This window comes from Rhagoletis zephyria, unplaced genomic scaffold (assembly GCF_001687245.7).
Source record: "Rhagoletis zephyria isolate East Lansing unplaced genomic scaffold, Rhagoletis_zephyria_1.1 Rzeph_scaffold_10243, whole genome shotgun sequence".
Classification (NCBI taxonomy): domain Eukaryota; kingdom Metazoa; phylum Arthropoda; class Insecta; order Diptera; family Tephritidae; genus Rhagoletis; species Rhagoletis zephyria.
Genome location: NW_016167321.1, coordinates 1 through 18,350, shown reverse-complemented (window position 1 = coordinate 18,350; position 18,350 = coordinate 1). Strand labels below are relative to the sequence as shown.

The 18,350-nt window shown below is 40.6% G+C and overlaps 2 protein-coding genes across 5 annotated transcripts; both read left to right on the top strand.

The window, feature by feature from the left end:
* Positions 1 to 642: 642 nt before the first annotated feature.
* On the top strand, positions 643 to 5,468 carry LOC108376316 (luciferin 4-monooxygenase-like). 4 transcript variants are annotated; one of them, XM_017632516.1, is made up of 7 exons: positions 643 to 836; positions 901 to 1,172; positions 1,242 to 1,449; positions 1,527 to 1,713; positions 4,063 to 4,182; positions 4,270 to 5,223; positions 5,255 to 5,468. In XM_017632516.1, exons 2-7 carry the CDS (start codon positions 1,020 to 1,022, stop codon positions 5,274 to 5,276), a joined length of 1,644 nt encoding a protein of 547 aa, XP_017488005.1. In that variant the 5' UTR covers positions 643 to 836; positions 901 to 1,019; the 3' UTR covers positions 5,277 to 5,468. The 4 variants fall into 4 exon arrangements, with proteins under 4 accessions (XP_017488005.1, XP_017488006.1, XP_017488004.1 ...); XM_017632517.1 differs by lacking the exons at positions 643 to 836; positions 1,527 to 1,713 and adding an exon at positions 2,271 to 2,457 and having other exon boundaries at positions 844 to 1,172; XM_017632515.1 differs by lacking the exon at positions 643 to 836 and having other exon boundaries at positions 844 to 1,172.
* A 1,915-nt stretch (positions 5,469 to 7,383) lies between these two features.
* On the top strand, positions 7,384 to 11,318 carry LOC108376315 (4-coumarate--CoA ligase-like 7). Its single transcript, XM_017632514.1, is given in 5 exon segments — positions 7,384 to 7,627; positions 7,734 to 7,941; positions 8,017 to 8,203; positions 10,142 to 10,250; positions 10,253 to 11,318. Coding segments are annotated over 5 exon segments (1,638 nt in total). The 5' UTR covers positions 7,384 to 7,474; the 3' UTR covers positions 11,234 to 11,318.
* The last annotated feature ends 7,032 nt before the right edge of the window (positions 11,319 to 18,350 follow it).

Genomic DNA, 18,350 nt, shown 5'->3' with positions numbered 1-18,350 from the left:
TTTCGTTTTTACGCTTCGCTGTAATTTTTTACTGGAAAAGTTATTATACTCACCTATTGGTGTAAACATCTCCGAAGTTGATTAAAATGTTTCACTTCAAAAATAATTTATTATAAGGTACATATAAATATTTAACATCATAAAAAAAAGCTGGAAGAATTCCCTACTACATACTTGCCTTTAGAAGTTCTACAGGTATGGAATGTCAAAAGTCCACTGACTGATATAGAAAATGTTGATTCTTAGACTTCATCAAAAAGATAAGAGCTTAGAATGGTCAATACCGGAAAAGTATGCGAGCAAGTGGCGTACGTAACGTAGGTGTTGCGTTTGCAAACAAAAATCAGGTGTTCCTTATGAACGCGTCCTTGGGGTTTACACAAGTCAATTTTGCAGCTACAGTGGCAATACAATCACACTTCTTTACTAATATATTAAGACTTCTCTCAGTGTCTTCGTCACTGTCTTTGTCCTCTCGAAGACAGTCTATTATCTGGACGCCTACTTTACTCAAACAATGTGCCAATTAACATACACATACATGTGTATTCTCAATTTTCTTGTCTTGTGTAAACGTTAGGTTATACAACTACCAGCATTGCCGGACTTACTTGCGCCAGAAGTTGAGTGTTGGCCAACGTTCTTTGGGTCCGTCGACGCATGGGTTGCCAATCTGACGCTCTCTATGCAAACACACACAGTCTACTCAACTGTCAGTTTCATCCTTGAGCGGAACATAAGCAAAGTACCCATTCTGACGGGGCCATTACACTGAGTCCTATAAATAGTTTAGGCAGTACACCTGGACCATGAACGCCAATTATTGATTTAAATATGTACTTATATTTTTATGTAATGACTTAATTTTCTATAACTTAGAAATCTACTATCTAAATGCAGGTTGATTCCACCAAAAAGAGTTGCTAAGCTTGGATATTTGTATCGCACCGGTTGCTGACCAAGTTGATAAATTTGTAAAAATCTTTCTTGCCGCTCGCTGTATTAATCATCTCACAGCAATGTTCGATCTGGATATAAGCGAAGGTGCATGGTATGATGAGAAGGCGAAAGTGTGGCATGGCGCAAAATTTCAGCACTTCTACGATCGGAATGCATCCGTGGGTCGTATACTCTTCGAAGAGATGCGAAAGCGACCAAAAAGCATTTGTCAAGTAAGTATGATAAAAAAAAGACCCTATGCATACATACATATGTATTAATAACAATGCATTGTCCGACAGATCTCCGTTACGGAGCGTACGAGTTTGACCAACGAAGAAGCCTTGTTGCATGCAATTCGTCTAGCGGAATGGTTTCGCAGCCAGGGGTTCAAACAAAGCGACATTATTGGTGTGGCGGCACGGAATACGACCCATTTAATGACACTCGTATTGGCATGCTTTTTTAATGGTATAGCATTGCATGCGGTTAATCCCGTGCGTGAGAAAAGTAGGTGGCGATTTTATTTTTTTTTTTTTGTGCGACGCATAAGTTCATAAATTTTTCTTATTATTTATTTTTAACAGAGTTGATAACGGATCTCTTCGACAGCACAAAACCAAAACTGATTTTTTTCGATGGACACGAGTATGAAAAAATCAAAGGTGCAACGCTTGCACTGGAAGCGAAATTATGTACGTTGAGTAATCATTTACCAAATGTTCAGTCTATTCTTGAACTCCTGCAACCAACTGGTACCGAAAAGAAATTTGCGTAAGTTCATATTGCAAAAAGTTTACAAAAAAGTAATTAATTTGTAAGAAAGATTCCCAAATAGAGGCAATAAATCTGTCTAATGTAGTAGGTGCTGGTGAATTTTTTTATGAAGCTATGCATAACATTTTAATAGCCTAGCGCGTCTTATGAATATTCTGACACAGGGTAATCCCAAGAACATCCTACCACAGAGTAGTACAAGGTCCATGCTACCACCTTGAAGGACCCTGCTTTGACTTCTGATCCGGCCTATATAAAAACAAAAACACAAAGAGCTATTTTCCAATTGCAGTCGTCCCTCGGCATGCAAAGCAAACCTCTGTCATGAGAAGGCTCTTAAAAAATTACTACCTGCTATTCAGACGTAGAATTGTCTGGCTCCTATCTACGAAAAAACGTTGTCTGCCGAGAACGCAGTTTCGCAGGCTGGTTAAAGAGTGGGCTCAAAGGTGCTTAGACCACAGGCTCGAACAAGCTTGGTAACTAAACGGAAGGTGGGATGCTAGTCCACCTCCGTCCTACTCACGGCCAAAAGAGGGTTGCGCNTTTAACAGAGTTGATAACGGATCTCTTCGACAGCACAAAACCAAAACTGATTTTTTTCGATGGACACGAGTATGAAAAAATCAAAGGTGCAACGCTTGCACTGGAAGCGAAATTATGTACGTTGAGTAATCATTTACCAAATGTTCAGTCTATTCTTGAACTCCTGCAACCAACTGGTACCGAAAATAAATTTGTGTAAGTTCATATTGCAAAAAGTTTACAAAAAAGTAATTAAATTGTAAGAAAGATTCCCAAATAGAGGCAATAAATCTGTCTAATGTAGGTGCTGGTGAATTTTTTTTATGAAGCTATGCATAACATTTTAATAGCCTAGCGCGTCTTATGAATATTCTGACAAAGGGTAATCCCAAGAACATCCTACCACAGAGTAGTACAAGGTCCATGCTACCACCTTGAAGGACCCTGCTTTGACTTCTGATCCGGCCTATATAAAAGCAAAAACACAAAGAGCTATTTTCCAATTGCAGTCGTCCCTCGGCATGCAAAGCAAACCTCTGTCATGAGAAGGCTCTTAAAAAATTACTACCTGCTATTCAGAGGTAGAATTGTCTGGCTCCTATCTACGAAAAAACGTTGTCTGCCGAGAACGCAGTTTCGCAGGCTGGTTAAAAAGTGGGCTCAAAGGTGCTTAGACCACAGGCTCGAACAAGCTTGGTAACTAAACGGAAGGTGGGATGCTAGTCCACCTCCGTAATACTCACGGCCAAAAGAGGGTTGTGTTTTTTGCCTGACACTTGTAGCGCTCAGTGGGCTCGTTTGTTCAAGAATGGTCAAAGGTAAAAGCAAAATCTGCCAGGAAAATACTACAGTGGTCTGTAAGCCTAAGCCTAAAGTTGATGTGAGCTTCTTACAGAACACTCCCCATAAACTTTTCTCTCAAGCTCTGACCCGTCAATGAAAAAGTTCACCAGCGCCTTCCTCCAGCTGTTACGGCCCTCTCACTTAACCCTTTAGGTATGTGAGCAGAACCAGAGCCGATTAGCCTCGGCCAGCCAATTTCTCAGGGACTCAGGCAAAACTTCCAAGTCTAGCTAACTACACAAGTACCGCTGACTGACAGCTTTTGCAGAGTGGGAGTTGACCGAAAGGCACCACTGATTCCAACGAAGGCGGTTCGTTGCATCCGGTATAACAGCTAGAATATAGCTTTAGGAAAGACGCTGCCGACTCACGGGTTCCTTCTTCACCCGTTTCTCAATTTTGGGCTTCGATTAGAGCTTCCTGTCTAGAATTAAACCCAAGTACTTGACTCTTTAAAGAAGCGTATGGCAAACTAACTCCATTGCGGTAGGACGAGTATTTCAATACTCCGAAGGGAGCAAGATGAGTTCCGTTTTATTAGGATCGTTTTGCGATATCTGTTACGTTCTTGAATATCGACACCTGAGTGGAAGATGGACCTACATATCTTGGTGCGAAAAAGCCCTATCTCAGAAAACTTTCAAGAACACCCCATTTCAGAATTTTGTTGAAGATCGCCCTACCTCAGAATTCGGTTCAAAAACGCCATATCTCAACTGAAAATACATTGAAACTGTGCTGTGAGATACGACGTTCATCAACTAAATTCCTCGATAGGCTGTTTTTCGATCAAATTCTGAAGTAGGGCGTTCTTGAAAAGTTTTCTGAGATAGGGCGTTTTCGAACTGATTGCCGAGATAGGTCGATTTTCCTCTCAGATATCGATATACAGTCAACATCTTCGAATTGTTAGGAGATACGAAGTTATGTAAATAAGTGTATGTATGTACATACGTATATTTGTTTCTTTTCCAATAGGCCAGCAACCTTGGAGAATGGCCCGGAACAAACTTTAATAATTTTATGCACTTCGGGTACATCGGGTCTTCCGAAAGCTGTAACCATCTCTAACAATAAGCGACTTTGCGGTACTTTTCCGTGAGTTATACTTCCATAGGTTTTATGTTAATTTCTTTAAGGTTATTAAGTTACATTTAATAGTATTTACTTGTAAACATTTTTCAGTTTTCTCACTTCGAAAGATACACTCTTCGTTCTAAGTACGATTGACTGGCTTTCCGGCATCATCTACTTCATTGACAGCATTGTTGCTGGCGCTAAGCGTATTATTACCGATCAGGCATTCAATGCTGAATACTTTTTGAAGGTAGTGTCTGAGTTTAAGGCAACATTTGCTATTATAGCACCACCTCTACTGACGACGCTGCTGAATAGTCCGGCAATTGACGCCGATAAATTGGACACTCTGCAATACCTTGTAATAGGCGGTGGCAAATGTACTACTCGCACACAGCAACGTATACAAAATTATCTGCGTCACGGCCGCATGATCAACGTCTATGCGTTTAGTGAATTTGGCCGAGTTGTGGCTATTAACTACGATTTGAGGCAGAAGCCGCAATCGGTGGGACGCGTGCAACCAGGTCATAAGGTAAAGATCTTAAATGAAAATGGTGAGCAAGTGGGTTGCGGAGAGATCGGCGAAATTTGTTGCAATCACGGTGAACAGTGGTTGGGATATTACCGTAATAGCGCCGTGAGTGCGGAGATGTGTGATGCAGATGGTTGGTTCCACACTGGTGATCTGGGTTACTTTGATGCGGATGGCTATTTGAGCATCGTGGATCGCAAGAAGGATATTTTCAAGTATAAAGGTATGCAATATAGTCCGCATGAAATTTTGGAAGTGATCGTTAAGATGCCAGATGTGGTGGATGCATGTGTTTTTGGATTGTGGAATGAGGAAGAGGGCGATGCAGCAGCTGCTGTTGTTGCTGGCGCACATGGAAGCTCATTGAGTGCACGCGATGTTATCGATTATGTGAAAGAGCATATCGAAGTCGACTATAAGCACCTGCATGCTGGAGCGGTAGTTGTGAAGGAGTTGCCAAAATTGCCGAATGGCAAGCAAAATGTCGAGGAGATTAAAAAGTTATTTATCTCTGAGCGGAGTGATCAGTAAATGGGACGATGGCGGCAAAGGGAAGAGGGAAAAGTGTTATTTAGTTTAAGAAAAGTATGACCAATGCAATGTTGCTGTTTTTTGTTTGTTTGTTTACGCTAGTTAAATATATTGTAATAATTTTAGATAAAGCAAATAATTATTTTAGGAAGTGATTAAATATTTCACAGCCATATAGATAATCTCACAAATGTATAGCTACTTGTTGTTAGTAGAAATAAATAAATATGTTTCTATGCATGAATTAAAGGTAACCGTAATACTTATTAAGGATAATGGCAATACAACCATAACACCTGGCGACAGTTAACTCGCGAAAGCAGGGGCCAAAANCCTGGAACACTGGATATATTTTTTAAATGTGATTGGGGCTGAAATGCATCCCTGCTTTCAGAATTTGGTTCATTCGTTCAGATTCTGGACCTTCAGAATTATCCTCCGCTGCATTTGTCAAAATATCGAAAATTTGGTTTGGATTAGAATACGTCAATGCACCGCTCACTATGCAGCACAATATCTACGAACACTGTTTGTCCTAAAAGTCTGACGAACATGAAAAAGAAAGCTTATTTATATTTACACAATTTATCTATGAAAAATATAACTTATGATTTTTTCGCTACTTCATATTATGAAAAATCAAGAAATTTCTAAAACTTACTTGTAAAAATTTAGCATTTATTGTACAATCAAAATTTGAATGTGCCAAATTTGGAACACCGCGCATTGTAGTGTTAAAACGAGTAATCTAAGTATTGAGATAACTACACCGCTAAGCAACTTACAAAACGAATAGAGAGTTGCGGCTTGGCTATCCCTCAAACATCCTTTGACCGGATGGGGTCCACTTTCGGCTGGAAAGACTATACAGTTCCAACGTTACCTGACTTTCGTCATACGAAACTCATATGCCCAAGAGCAGTCTGCAAGTAGTTAGAGTTACCCCGAGTGAGACCAAAGCCCTCATTATTGGATTTAGAAGATACATGTTTTAAGATTACTTGCCGACTTCGCGAACTTGGAAAACATTAACGTTTCTGGCTGCCATAGTTCCAACAAAAGACTTCCGTCGATCCATCCGTGTAGAAGTCAGTGGTGCCTCCTTCCATTTTCCGCCTCCCGTTCACTTAAATATGTCCAATGGGATTTGAGTGCAGATAGAGTTAATTGGTAACAGTCTAGCCTCTTAGTTATGCTTGTTATCAGGGATGAAATCGATGCTTCCAAGAATACTAGAGTGTCAGAATCGTGAATAAATTAAGTTTCCGGCGCCCCTAAGGCTGACCGCAGCAGTTCTAGTATAGCGATCTAGTTCTTCAAAGGAAGGTGGGTGCTGTAGCCGCTCCAGCTCTCTGACAAGCGTTGTCTTTTTTAATTCACTGGTCCAGCAATAAAGATCCACGAATGCCCTTTTCAACCTCCTCGGTATTAGACTTCCCCTTCAGCTCCCATTCTAAAATTAATAACAACAACTTAACTCTATCAGAAAGCGTTAAGCAAATGGCTCCGTTTGAGGATTAAGACGCGTGGGGTATCTAATATTCCTTAGTGAACAATACGAGTTCCGTCTTACCTAGGACTGTTTGCAAATAACTTAGTCACTAGGTTCAGGGCATACAGAAATTTATCCTTCATTAAAAGCTTCCTTCATTCTAGCTAGCCTAAATCCAAAGGATGGGAGTGAGAACACCACCCTGCCCTAACTAGGATCTGACAATTATATCCGGTAGGACTCGTTAAGAACCACCCTATGTCAAGAAAGGCACTCACAGTAAAGTCTTTATGTATGAAGACTTCCTCTATCGATTCTCTACTCCGCCGATTCTCATTGTCCGATTTGTGGCTCATTTTTAAAGGTTTATACTAACATTTTTCCATTTGCCATTCGGTATTTTTTTAATTTCTTAAGCCTAATATTTAATCTTATCATCAAAAGTATTCGAATGATAAAGAGCGTAAGCGACACAGCTGTGCGATGTTCTCTCTCAAACACATACATTTGATCGTCTATATATAAACATATGCATACGTGCAATAAAACGACGCGCGCTTATCAACAATGCTTATCAAAAATCACTAAACCAGAGGGAAAAATGCGATTTTGACCATTCAGTCGAAAAAAAAAAGTTGATTGCCAGTCGATAGCAAAATTGGCAAGTGAGCGCTTACTTCCGTCGGATAATACCAATTTGTTGCTAACGTGTCCCAGATGAACCGGGGAGGAAGTTTCGCTTGCAAAGAATAAAAATGAAAATGGCGATGGATGCGCTTAATACAGAATTCGATAAATACACAAAAATATGGAGCGGTTCAAAGTCGTCGAAATTCTTCGATCCAGATTGTTCGATCGGCAAAGTGCTATTCGCATTTATGCGCAACAATCCCGGAAATATATGTCAGGTGCGTGGAGTGCGAAATGCATTTGAAGTGGCTAACCTCTAGCATATCTACATTGTATATAGGTAATAGGTAATACAAAAACAATTAAATTTTTCTTCAACCATAGCTATCAGATACCGAAAACACAGCTCTTACAAATGGCGAAGCGATTAGTTTTGGTATCCGCTTGGCGCAACACTTCAAGGCCATGGGTCTGAAGCAAGACGATGTTATAGGCATAGCTGGTGGTAATACAACCTATTTGCTGCCCTTGGTTTTGGGCTGTTTATTGAATTGTACGCCCTTTCATGCGATAAGCCCACATCATGACGAGTGTGAGTATTTACCATTTATAATTTATATATTTTAGTAGAAATATTTTGTATTATTCGTTTTTTGTTTCTCCTTAGCAACCATCAAACATTTATTCTGCATTAGTCGTCCGCGTTTGATTTTCTGCGATGGCGGCATTTACGACCGTGTCAGTGTTATAAGTAAAATACTGAAGGCCAATGTTTATACGCTGAAGGAACATCGTAAGGATTTGCCGAGAATTGAAGATTTGCTCGAACCCACAAAGGGTGAAATGTTTTATGTGTGAGTGTTTATGAAATATTTTTACAAGACCGTCAGATAACGATAGAGCAAGTACTTGAAGGTATTGGACATAAATCTTACACACCAAAGTTTTCAGTTTCTAGCCCAACGACTTAAGGCAGCATCATTGTACCAGCATAATCAATTACTTCTTCTTCTTCGTAGTCTTTTGCTACGGATTCCTCCTGATGAACTCACAGCAGTTATTCTCTAAGTTCTTTTATCAATCAATAGGACGTTTGTACAATAGTTAGATGTTTAAAAGAACAATAAACTCATCTGCAACTACTGCTGACCGGCGACAGAGCTGTGAGGCCAGTGTCGGTCAAGCAGGAGCATCATAGAGTGAATAGAAATACGCCGTAAGGTTAGATCCTCTCAATGGATATTGAGTAGCTTAAGTTCCTCGAAATGAGTGGCTCCCTATGCAAACTAAGTGGTTAGGATTAGATTTCAGCATACCTTGTTGGATCTGAAGAAAACCGGAAAACAATATTGGGCGCGACATACGGCGTCCAGGATTGAATGATTACTTGTTTTCAACCGAATTGTTCGAAACGAATGAACTCGAGGATGTCGACATTCGGGTTCTGGTTCTATTTACTAGGGAGTAGGAGGTCCCTAACTTAACTCTTTCCTACAGCGTTTTAAAAATGAATAAGAACATGGGCTTTATAGGAAACTGACTTGGTAACCTAATACTGAGGCTGTGGGATTCTGTAGGTTAGAGGTGGTGACTTTCACCCTAAACTGTCACAGCATGGGTTATAGGCAGGCTCAGAGAAACTGAATGCTGAACGAACCCAAAGTTTGGGTAGCATCAAAAAGCACTGTGCTTCTGAAATAGGTCCAAACAACCTTTTCTTTACACATGGTCCCTGTAGCGATTACATAGTGAACTTTTTCATATCGAAACTTGCCGGAAGGGTTTGGGTGTTATTGGTCTTATGCTTCCAGATTACTGGAGCTTATTTCAAGGGGAAGTGGTTGCCGTTAGAGAACCAGTGTGGGACGTCAATAATGAACCGGAAGGGCCAGAACTCTGTTTCCATTGCGTTACTCATATGAGTACCAGGTCGTGTTGATGTAGCGAAAAGCTACTACGCGTCAAAAGGTTTAATTGGAACGATCCCAGTGGGCAGGGAGCTTGTGGATCCGTCACTGACCACCTGTGGTTAACTTTTTGATATAGAGCCCAATTCTCATGCTGACTTCCAAAGCATCAACTTGTGCTTATAAAGCCGCGGCTCTTGCTTTTATAGGCGGGTCAGGGTCTGTCCGAATGGAGTTAACGTTAATGTGAAATCACCTCAATATTTCTTGTAGGTTGTCTAGCTTTCACGAGTTGAAGTATCTGAGAAAACTTTGGGTAGTACAATTTGCCACTTTGGTAACTCTGTGATTGGCTCGGGACTAGTTTATCTAATGTTTAAGTGTGTCGGAAATTTAGCCGATCACCGGAGCCCTTGTCTGTGTTTTTTATTTTAATTTATATATAAATAATAGTGCAGTTTCCGAACCGCAGACATCTCATTCGATTTTAGAACTGTTGATTTCAAGGAAAATTACTTTCTGATTGGTAACCTGGCTTTTAAATGGCAAATATTTGAAATGCAATGTCTGAACTCGTTAAATATTGCCGATGGCTGCCCTGCATATACCTTTAATTTGTTGTTAAAATTTGTTGTTAACATACTTCTTGCTTAAGTGTCTAACCTGCTATACTTCATAAATTTTTCATGCTCCAATTACTTACTCACCTATATTTTTTCCGCCCAGCTCGAGTAAGTAAGTAAGTAAGTCCAAATGATGGCATTTTGAGTGCAATACTTAAACAATTTTTCCTATATTAAGTGCTTAAAAGAGGCATAAGACTGTCTTCAGTTTACATATTCTCGTATTGTGTTAAATATTAGCTAAAAACCCTCTTTCTTACAGCCCGGAAACTCTTAAGATCGGCGGAGATCAAACTGTGGCCATATTATGCTCATCTGGCACCACNTTTTATTGCTTCCGCTAATTTATTAACCAATCCCGCCTTCTTCCTATTTACCCCACAGCTTTGTCTCCAGCAGAGATGTTTTGCTCTCGTTTAGCACAATTGACTGGTCCACTGGCCTATTTAATATGATCTTCAGTTGCGGTCACGGCGCTACGCGCATTATAGTCGACAAACCCTACACACCGGAGTATCTGCTGCAGCTCATCGACAAGTACAAAGTCACTATTTTAACGCTAGCGCCACGTCACGTTGCCACACTCGTCAAGTCACCACTTCTAGCCAAGGAAAAATTGTCCAGCGTACGCTTCCTCAGCATTGGTGGCGGCAATTGTTACGTGCCGACGTTGTTGAAGATGCAAGAATACCTAACGAACGGTTACATATCCTACGGTTACGCGCTCACCGAATGCGGTGGTGTATCAGCCAATTTGGGCATCACAAAGCCAAGCTCGGTGGGCAAACTGGTGCCGGGTGTGAAGGTGAAAATACTCGACGACGCTGGACGCAGTTTAGGTCACAATGAAACTGGCGAAATACTCGTGCATAACAACAAAGTCTGGAATGGTTATTATGGCAATCCGAATGAGACGAAACGCATGCAAGACTATCAGGGTTGGTTCCACACCGGCGATCTGGGTTACTTCGACAACGAAAACTATCTGTATGTATTGGATAGAAAAAAGGATATACTCAAATTCCATGGCATGCAATATTGTCCACACGAAATTGAGCAAGTGGTTGCCGAGTTGCCAGATGTGGTGGAGGTGTGTGTTTTCGGGCTGTGGAATGAGGTGGATGGCGATGCTGCGGCAGCGGCGGTGGTCAAGATTCCGGGTAGTAAGCTGTTGGAACAGGATATTGTTGAGTATGTGGCCAAACGGCTGGTGGTGATGCACAAGCAATTGCATTGTGGTGTCTTCTTCTTGGACGAGCTGCCAAAAACGGGAAGCGGTAAGATATTAAGGAATCAGGCGCGCGATTTGGCGTTGGGCAAGAAGTGGGAGGTGCCCAAGAATGGTCACGCTTGAGTGTTGTGGCTGGTAAAGAAAGGAAATAGCGGTACTTATTCTTGATATTTACATTTTTATCAATGAGTTAGGTAGAAGTTTGCCTCAAATTCATATAAAAATATTTTAGTTTACTTTATTTCTTTTGTTATCAAATATTTAATGGTTAATACGTACATAACTATATATGTATGTATGTGTAAAAATATACCTTATGTATGTATATGTACGCAGTATAAATATATAGTATAAGTATGTAAAATAAATATGTAAGTTTTAAAATTTCTACGCATACATAAATACGCACGCATAGACCTTGACAATACTTTACAAAACATAGATTATCGGCAATTATCTGATATTGCTTATCATTAACATTTATCAGATTGAAGTCAAATTGAATTGTATTAAGAAAACAAAGAACGCTTTATCGCAGAATCGAATATTCTATACATTGCAGTCTTATAGAGCTTCATGGCCTTTCCGCATAATACGATATGGAAATCCTTAATTTCAGACGTTCTCCCCTAAATGCCCTCTTTCACTTTCACACCGTCCTACTTTGAGACCTGGCCCTTTCTGATCGGCGAGCAGTCCAGAAAACGAGCAGTGCATCGGTCTTGGTAGGAGGCTTTAAAGGGACGCACTCTGAAGAGGCGCTCCACTCGACCACATGTCATCAAGATGTCCGTGGGTCCATTCGTGAAAAGGCACCAAACGCTGTATGCTAGGTGTTTGCCACTGCGGGACTCTGGGATGGTAAAATTTTTTTGAGGAAGGAAGATGCCTTTGTACTTACCCTACCAGTGCGTTTTTTTTACGAGGACGAAGCATCGAAAGCCTAGCCTGTCAGTGTGGGACTTTAGGTCACTAAACTTCCTACCGTCAGGTACAGTTAACCCCAGTAGGTATTTCCGCCGTGCTCCTTCTTGTTTCAGCTGTCGGTGTTTATCTGCTATTGTGGCACATATTTCGTCCCATGCGTGTTTTGAGCCCTTCATTATATCTACTACGTACATATGTATATTGTGTCGGTGAAGCGAATATCCCGGAGGCTTTTCGCTGCTGTGGGAGAGCTTAGAGATAAGTCTAGTTAAGGCAGAGTTTGTTTGGCTGACGTTTTTTGCTATGCATCTATTGATGATATGTCCCAGGAAGAGAACCCCTAAATCTGCGTAAGGCTTGGTGGCTCCATTGGTCACTCAGTATCCTAAGCACTCCAATCCCGAATGGGGTTTTTAAAGGACACTACCAAGACAGATCCTCGGTTCGAGCAGAAATTTTCTGTATGGTGAATGTGTAAGAATCTTTCGGTGCCCCAACTTTGGCGGGGTCGCTGCTCGAATAAGCTGATAAAGCGTTGTCAGACGTCTCCGATTATTGCTATCATCTGTATGTATATCGAATTTGGCAATTAATTTTTGGGATCCCTTTATATACAAGGGCAGTTTGATAAGTCAGTGACTTTAAAATATTTTTTTTTTTCAAAAAAGTTTAATTTGTCCACCTATTTTATCCTTACAAATAATAGGTCGCTGACTTATCGAGCTGTTCTCCTGCATATATTAATTAGGCCGAAAACGGATGCTGCTCGAAAAATATCAGCCAGTCTAAAGAGCCCGTACAGTTGCTGAGCTGATGATTTAGTTACTTAAGAATTTACTCTGTCTAAAAATAATGAAATTTTTCAGCGTACAGCGACTGAACAAAAGCACTAGTTGCATTGTAATACATACTTACGTACACATGTATGAGATATGTATTGCAATCGCTTTACTGAAACTGCCCTGATTGAGCCTGTCCTGTCCTGAAGTTCACATGTCCACCCATATTATTATTTGAAATCAATTTCACGGAATGTACACATAGTAGATCTTATCTGATAACTTCCTGCGCTTGTTGTCGGCGCTCCAGTTGCAACTCATCAAAGCAAAGTCTTATTAATCTGATTAACACAATCGGCGGCGCCCCGATTCGTCAGACGAAGCAATACTTCGCGACCACCAACGAGTTGTAAAGGGACACAAAGAATGCTGTGACAATGCAAAAAGTCATATCAATGATGAATCTGCAGCATCACAAGCCACATACATAAATACTATGTGGCAGATGCAATCGAGATAAGAATCGCATCAATTTCACTGGCAAAAATGTCATTGACTGCAAGAGCATACTCAATATTAGCAAATAACAAAAATAAATAATTAACGGACAATAGGTACGTATTTGTGGAAATACTCGTCAAATGCATACAGGGAAAAGGAGCAAAAATTTATGATATACATTAGGATGGAGTACTTTAATTTCGAAAAAATTTTATGACATTTTCGAATTCTGCGTTCGATTCTAAGCAAAAATGGCGAACAAACTATATACTTAAAATTGCGTTTAATTAACCCTTCCAATTTTTAAAAGAAAAATCAGTGTATTATAATATTTTCTGAACGAAATTAATTTTTTATTTACAAAACTTTGTGTTTTTTGCATACAATGTACTGCGTTTTTTTACTGCATTAAAATTTATCGCGCCACACCAAAGGTGATGTTTGCTGTAACAGTTGGTTTTACGACATCGTATTTCTGTTCAAAAGTGATTGACGGTTTACACCAGTCGGTACTGATAGATATCGTAATTACCGCCAATATCCATAGGCTAGGCGAATGCCCTAAGTTTTTCTTTTGACCCATAAGCTGGCTTCTATAAGCCTTTACCCTACGTCTGCACCTTCTAAAAATTCGGTTAAAAAAATTGTGTTAAGACAAAAATTTCAGGTGGAGACCGCAAAACCATATCTGTTTTGCCAAATTTCTTACGAGCGCTGTCTTAACATCAGCTGTCATTTCGTAGTTTGATAAATCAGTTCTCTTTTACCGCGCCATTTACATTGGGTACAGATCGATCTGATTGGCTTGATGCCATTTTGAGAATGATATGTTAGGACAGCAGTTGCCCACATGAGAAAACGGGACATAGTTAAAACATAAATTTGACAGATGTTAATGTCTTCACGTCAACCCATTTCTTACGTTTTGGTGTGGAATATACCTCGATCGAGACGTGCAGCCATCTATCAAATGCGGGCATAAATTCATCTTGATTATGGAGCTATGCCTGAAGTTGTTTTTTTTTTTTTTGATAAATTCACCTGTAGATCTTTAAAACTGTAAGCTTTATTGGTGATAAATTGAGTATCTTTTCAAAGCAGAATTCGGAGTTGTCCCGGTTTTTGAATAAGGAAGCCAGACTATATCTCCTTTCAAAAAATTTACTTGATTTCGCGATGTGACTCACCACCCCAGAGCCTCATAAAGTAATAACGGTTTAACTACCGCCTCATAGCTCCAATGCTTCACCACAGCAGATTTAACTGATGAAGCATTGTTTTGCCTCCACATAGCGCGTTGCTGGCCTTTGTCGTTCTTTGTTCTGCAATTCCCTTCCACTTATACTTGCTTGTGAAAAGTACCATATCCATTTTTTCTGCATTTATTCATACACAGGCTTACCTGAATAGCTCAGCTTCAGCCGTCATTTTAGTGAAGCTCTACGAAATACTTTAAGCAGTTCGCTAGCAACGAGTGGCCAGAGGAGAGGCAATAATACGCCTTGTTGATTTCAAGAATGTAATTTTAGCTAATACCCGCCTTCAGGTCACTCCTTCGCCACTTCCGATTTCTGTCGATTTAATGGCCGGAGTGCTCCCTCTGCCTTAACAGTGGTTGGTAAAAGGTCCTTCTCTTTCGGCCTTAACGACCACCATTTCAACCGAATCTACCTTCATCGTCACTGAGATGCCTAGACCGCTTATTTTCGTCCATTATCAGAAAGGGCTCGATAACATTTTTATTTACCTTCAATACAGCATATTTATATTTGAGGATAGATCGTCCTTTGTCCTTTAAAAGTTCCCTTTGATTTATCGATATTTTGTAAATTAAAATGTCGGTCACTTATGGGGGAAAATTGTTGATATTTTAATGTTCAAATTTAAACCCTTTGTAGTTATATACACCTTCTTGAAATACTCATTGCTTCTTTCCAGAATTCGTGGGTTTTTTATTGTTACAGCCGATTTCTCAGTTGATGTTTAATTATAATCAAAATATTATCTCTTCTTGTGATATACTAATTATTTGTTAACTTATTGTTACTTATTAACTGAGAAATCGGCTGTTAGTCTCATTGTATGTACTCCCAAGCTGCCTACCCCTCCTCCATGGTCGTCTACCAGCTCTACAAAACCAGCTTAAGTGCGTAAGTACATACTTATATATACGATAAATACCAATAGAAAATGCACCTATGTACCTTCGAATAAATATTCACATCGCTTCCCAATTCAATTTGTCACAAAAACAACCTTTACCGCTGTAGCAAATTACTTTCAGCTGGAAATTGATTGCAATTTACTCACGTGACTCGTTGCGTCCGCGCATGCGTAGCTGATTGTATAGCTTCGAAAACACAGCGTTGGTACGAGTACTTTGTGCGGTTGAGCGTGTGTGATACATAAATAGCGCTTGCGTGCCAGCATATTCCTTGCTTTAGTTATATGTACCACCGGCACCAACCAAACCACCTAACGCCTAATGCTTTCAACCAATCCCATTGCGTTTTCACAATCTTTTGGCCATAAAACAACTTAAATAGCCGCAGAAGACACTTTATTTTGACTGCGTGCGGCGATTTTATGTACCAACCATATCCGAGTGCAATGTCAATGCAGCAATTTTATGTATGTATGTATGTATGTAAGTGGTCTAAGAATAGCATTAGCTGGCGGTAAATCAACAGAACTGGAACGCAGGCCAAAAATGGAGGAGAAAGAAGAAATGTTGTTGTTGTTGTTGTTGTTGTTACGCAACGCTTGTATCGCTCATGCAGTAGAACAACAAGCAAGCTGACAAACAAGCAATCAAGCAAGTTGGCATTGCAGACACCACCGTCGCTACGCGCTACGCTGGGCGCGCTAGCAACGCGCAGGTGGTGGCGTGGCGGCGTAGTGGCATCGAACGCAAAATGTTAGAATTCACCGATATAAAACAAGCATTTCGATGTGATAACTGACAAAGCAACATGGAAAACTAATTTATTTTCGCATGCGAAATGTCAGCTTTTGCGCCAAGATAGTTAGTATTACAGTACAGGAAGTCAGCTTGGTGGCGATGGCATTGCCAATGGCTGGGTGCTGCAGACTAGCGCGCTTAGCAGCCAGCCGCCGAGGTGTTGTGCTGGTTGTGGTACCGGTACTTCGCATCACTTGCAGCGGAGAGTTATGCAGACTGCTGTGTGTCTGAGCTTAAGTTGGTCTCGCTTAACGCGCCAGCCATCTAATGTATAACTGTGTGCATTCCTAATGAAAGTGCAATGCGCAATATTCGCGCCATAACAGTGACAGCATAGCTATTACATCAAATGTTGTTGTCACTTTGTGCCAATGTAAACAAGCGAGTAAAATATCTAAGTGGTCCTCCATAACTATGAGTACCACGCTGTATTGATTCGATTCACTACAAAGTACAAAGTAGATGCTGGTGGCTGCGTTCGACATGTGTGTGCAAGCAAGAAAGGAGCGATCTCTGCGGCCAGCTAGAGTCAGCAGCACAATTGACGCATTCTTACGAGCACTCATATCAATGGCTGTGTAATATGGAAGTGGAAAAGCATTTGTCGCAGATAAGCTAACTTACTGCAGATGCAGATGGAGATCCACGAAAATGCATCTTACCGCCCCGGCCAGCGCAAGTGTGTGGGTAAATAAGTAAGTACTTATGCCTTCGCTCTTCCATATTTTCATGTCTTAATTAAAAGCTGCGCGTAAACGCTGGTGAACGCGTAGAGTTCCGTATTCCTTACCCCAATTCGTCCGATTCGCAACTTGTGCGATAAGATTAAACAGTTTATTGGCAGATGCATGACATGATTTCTAAGTGCCTTTTAAAACTCCAGCATTGAGTGGGGCATTTGCTGCATTTAAGTCGCAACAAAAAGCGCTTAGATCGTTCACTTAAAAATATAACTGTAAGCAACGAAATGTGCTTGCTTTTAGGCAACAGGAAAGCTTTTAAGCGGTTTTGAGCAAGAAAAAACGGAAAAGAAATGGAAGTAAAAAGTACTTTGGCATAAAATGCTAATCCCACGACTCTATGTATTTGTGACGAGAAAAACAATAGAAAGCTGGTACTTAGAAGGTATGAGATTTCTTGAATAATTGTGGCAATCAGTGGTAATCGTTTTTGTGTCTTTCCCAAGTTCAGCCACAACTAAATTTTTCTGCTTACTTTAGGTCCTGAGCGTGGCCTGACTGTCACATAAGATGTCTACAGCACACAGGCTTATGACTTGGATCTCCGCTTCGGTATGTAATTGGAAGTTTGTCCATCGCAACTGAGACCCTCGATGTGGGCACAAAAATGCCGGCTCGAATGCTTTCGACCATTTTTTGAGCCATCTGTGTACCAAAGTAGGGGATGCTGCTAAGTGTCTTTCTTATTAGGCAAGGCAGAGTGTCCTCTTGCTTCCACGTGCTATTAAATATCAAATTATCCTCCGCGCATCTTTGGTATCAAATCTCTGGACATTGTACTGATCCAAGAGCCGTGGACCTATACGGGCCAGATAACGGGGCTTAACCACAATACAAATAAGCTATTTGTGGACCTCCCAATTAGAGATGGGCACGGGACTAAATATTTAATCCCAATCCTGCCCATCCCGACGTTTTTCAGAATTGTACCGCGGGTCGCGTGGGTTCCGAAATCTATGTATCTCTAAACCAGGCTACAAACGGACAACAAATTGAAACGATTGGTTGAGATTTCAACGTGTGTGGCATGGTTTGCAAACCGATCGAAGGTTGACAAAAATGTTCATGTCTTTCAAATTAATTTTAAATAATAAAAATAATGAAATATCTACCATCTTCCGATTATTTTGTTTTGCTTTGTTGTTTTCGTCTCGAATAAGATGCCGTATCCGTTAAAGAGGGGGCCGTGTTTCGATACTACAAATCTTCTCCATCAGACCGGACGCTGAAAAAAAGTAATTCACCGGACGATAAGATATTGGGGAAGACGGAATCAACCCACTGTTATTGAGGCAGGGTGGGAGGGCTCCTACTGTCACAGCTGGTATGCA

Coding starts and splice junctions, on each gene's coding strand:
- LOC108376316 (XM_017632516.1), top strand. CDS start 1,020: ATGTTCGATCTGGATATAAGCGAAGGTGCATGGTATGATGAGAAGGCG. Junction 1,173..1,241: donor GACCAAAAAGCATTTGTCAA/GTAAGTATGATA, acceptor ATTGTCCGACAG/ATCTCCGTTACGGAGCGTAC. Junction 1,450..1,526: donor TAATCCCGTGCGTGAGAAAA/GTAGGTGGCGAT, acceptor TATTTTTAACAG/AGTTGATAACGGATCTCTTC.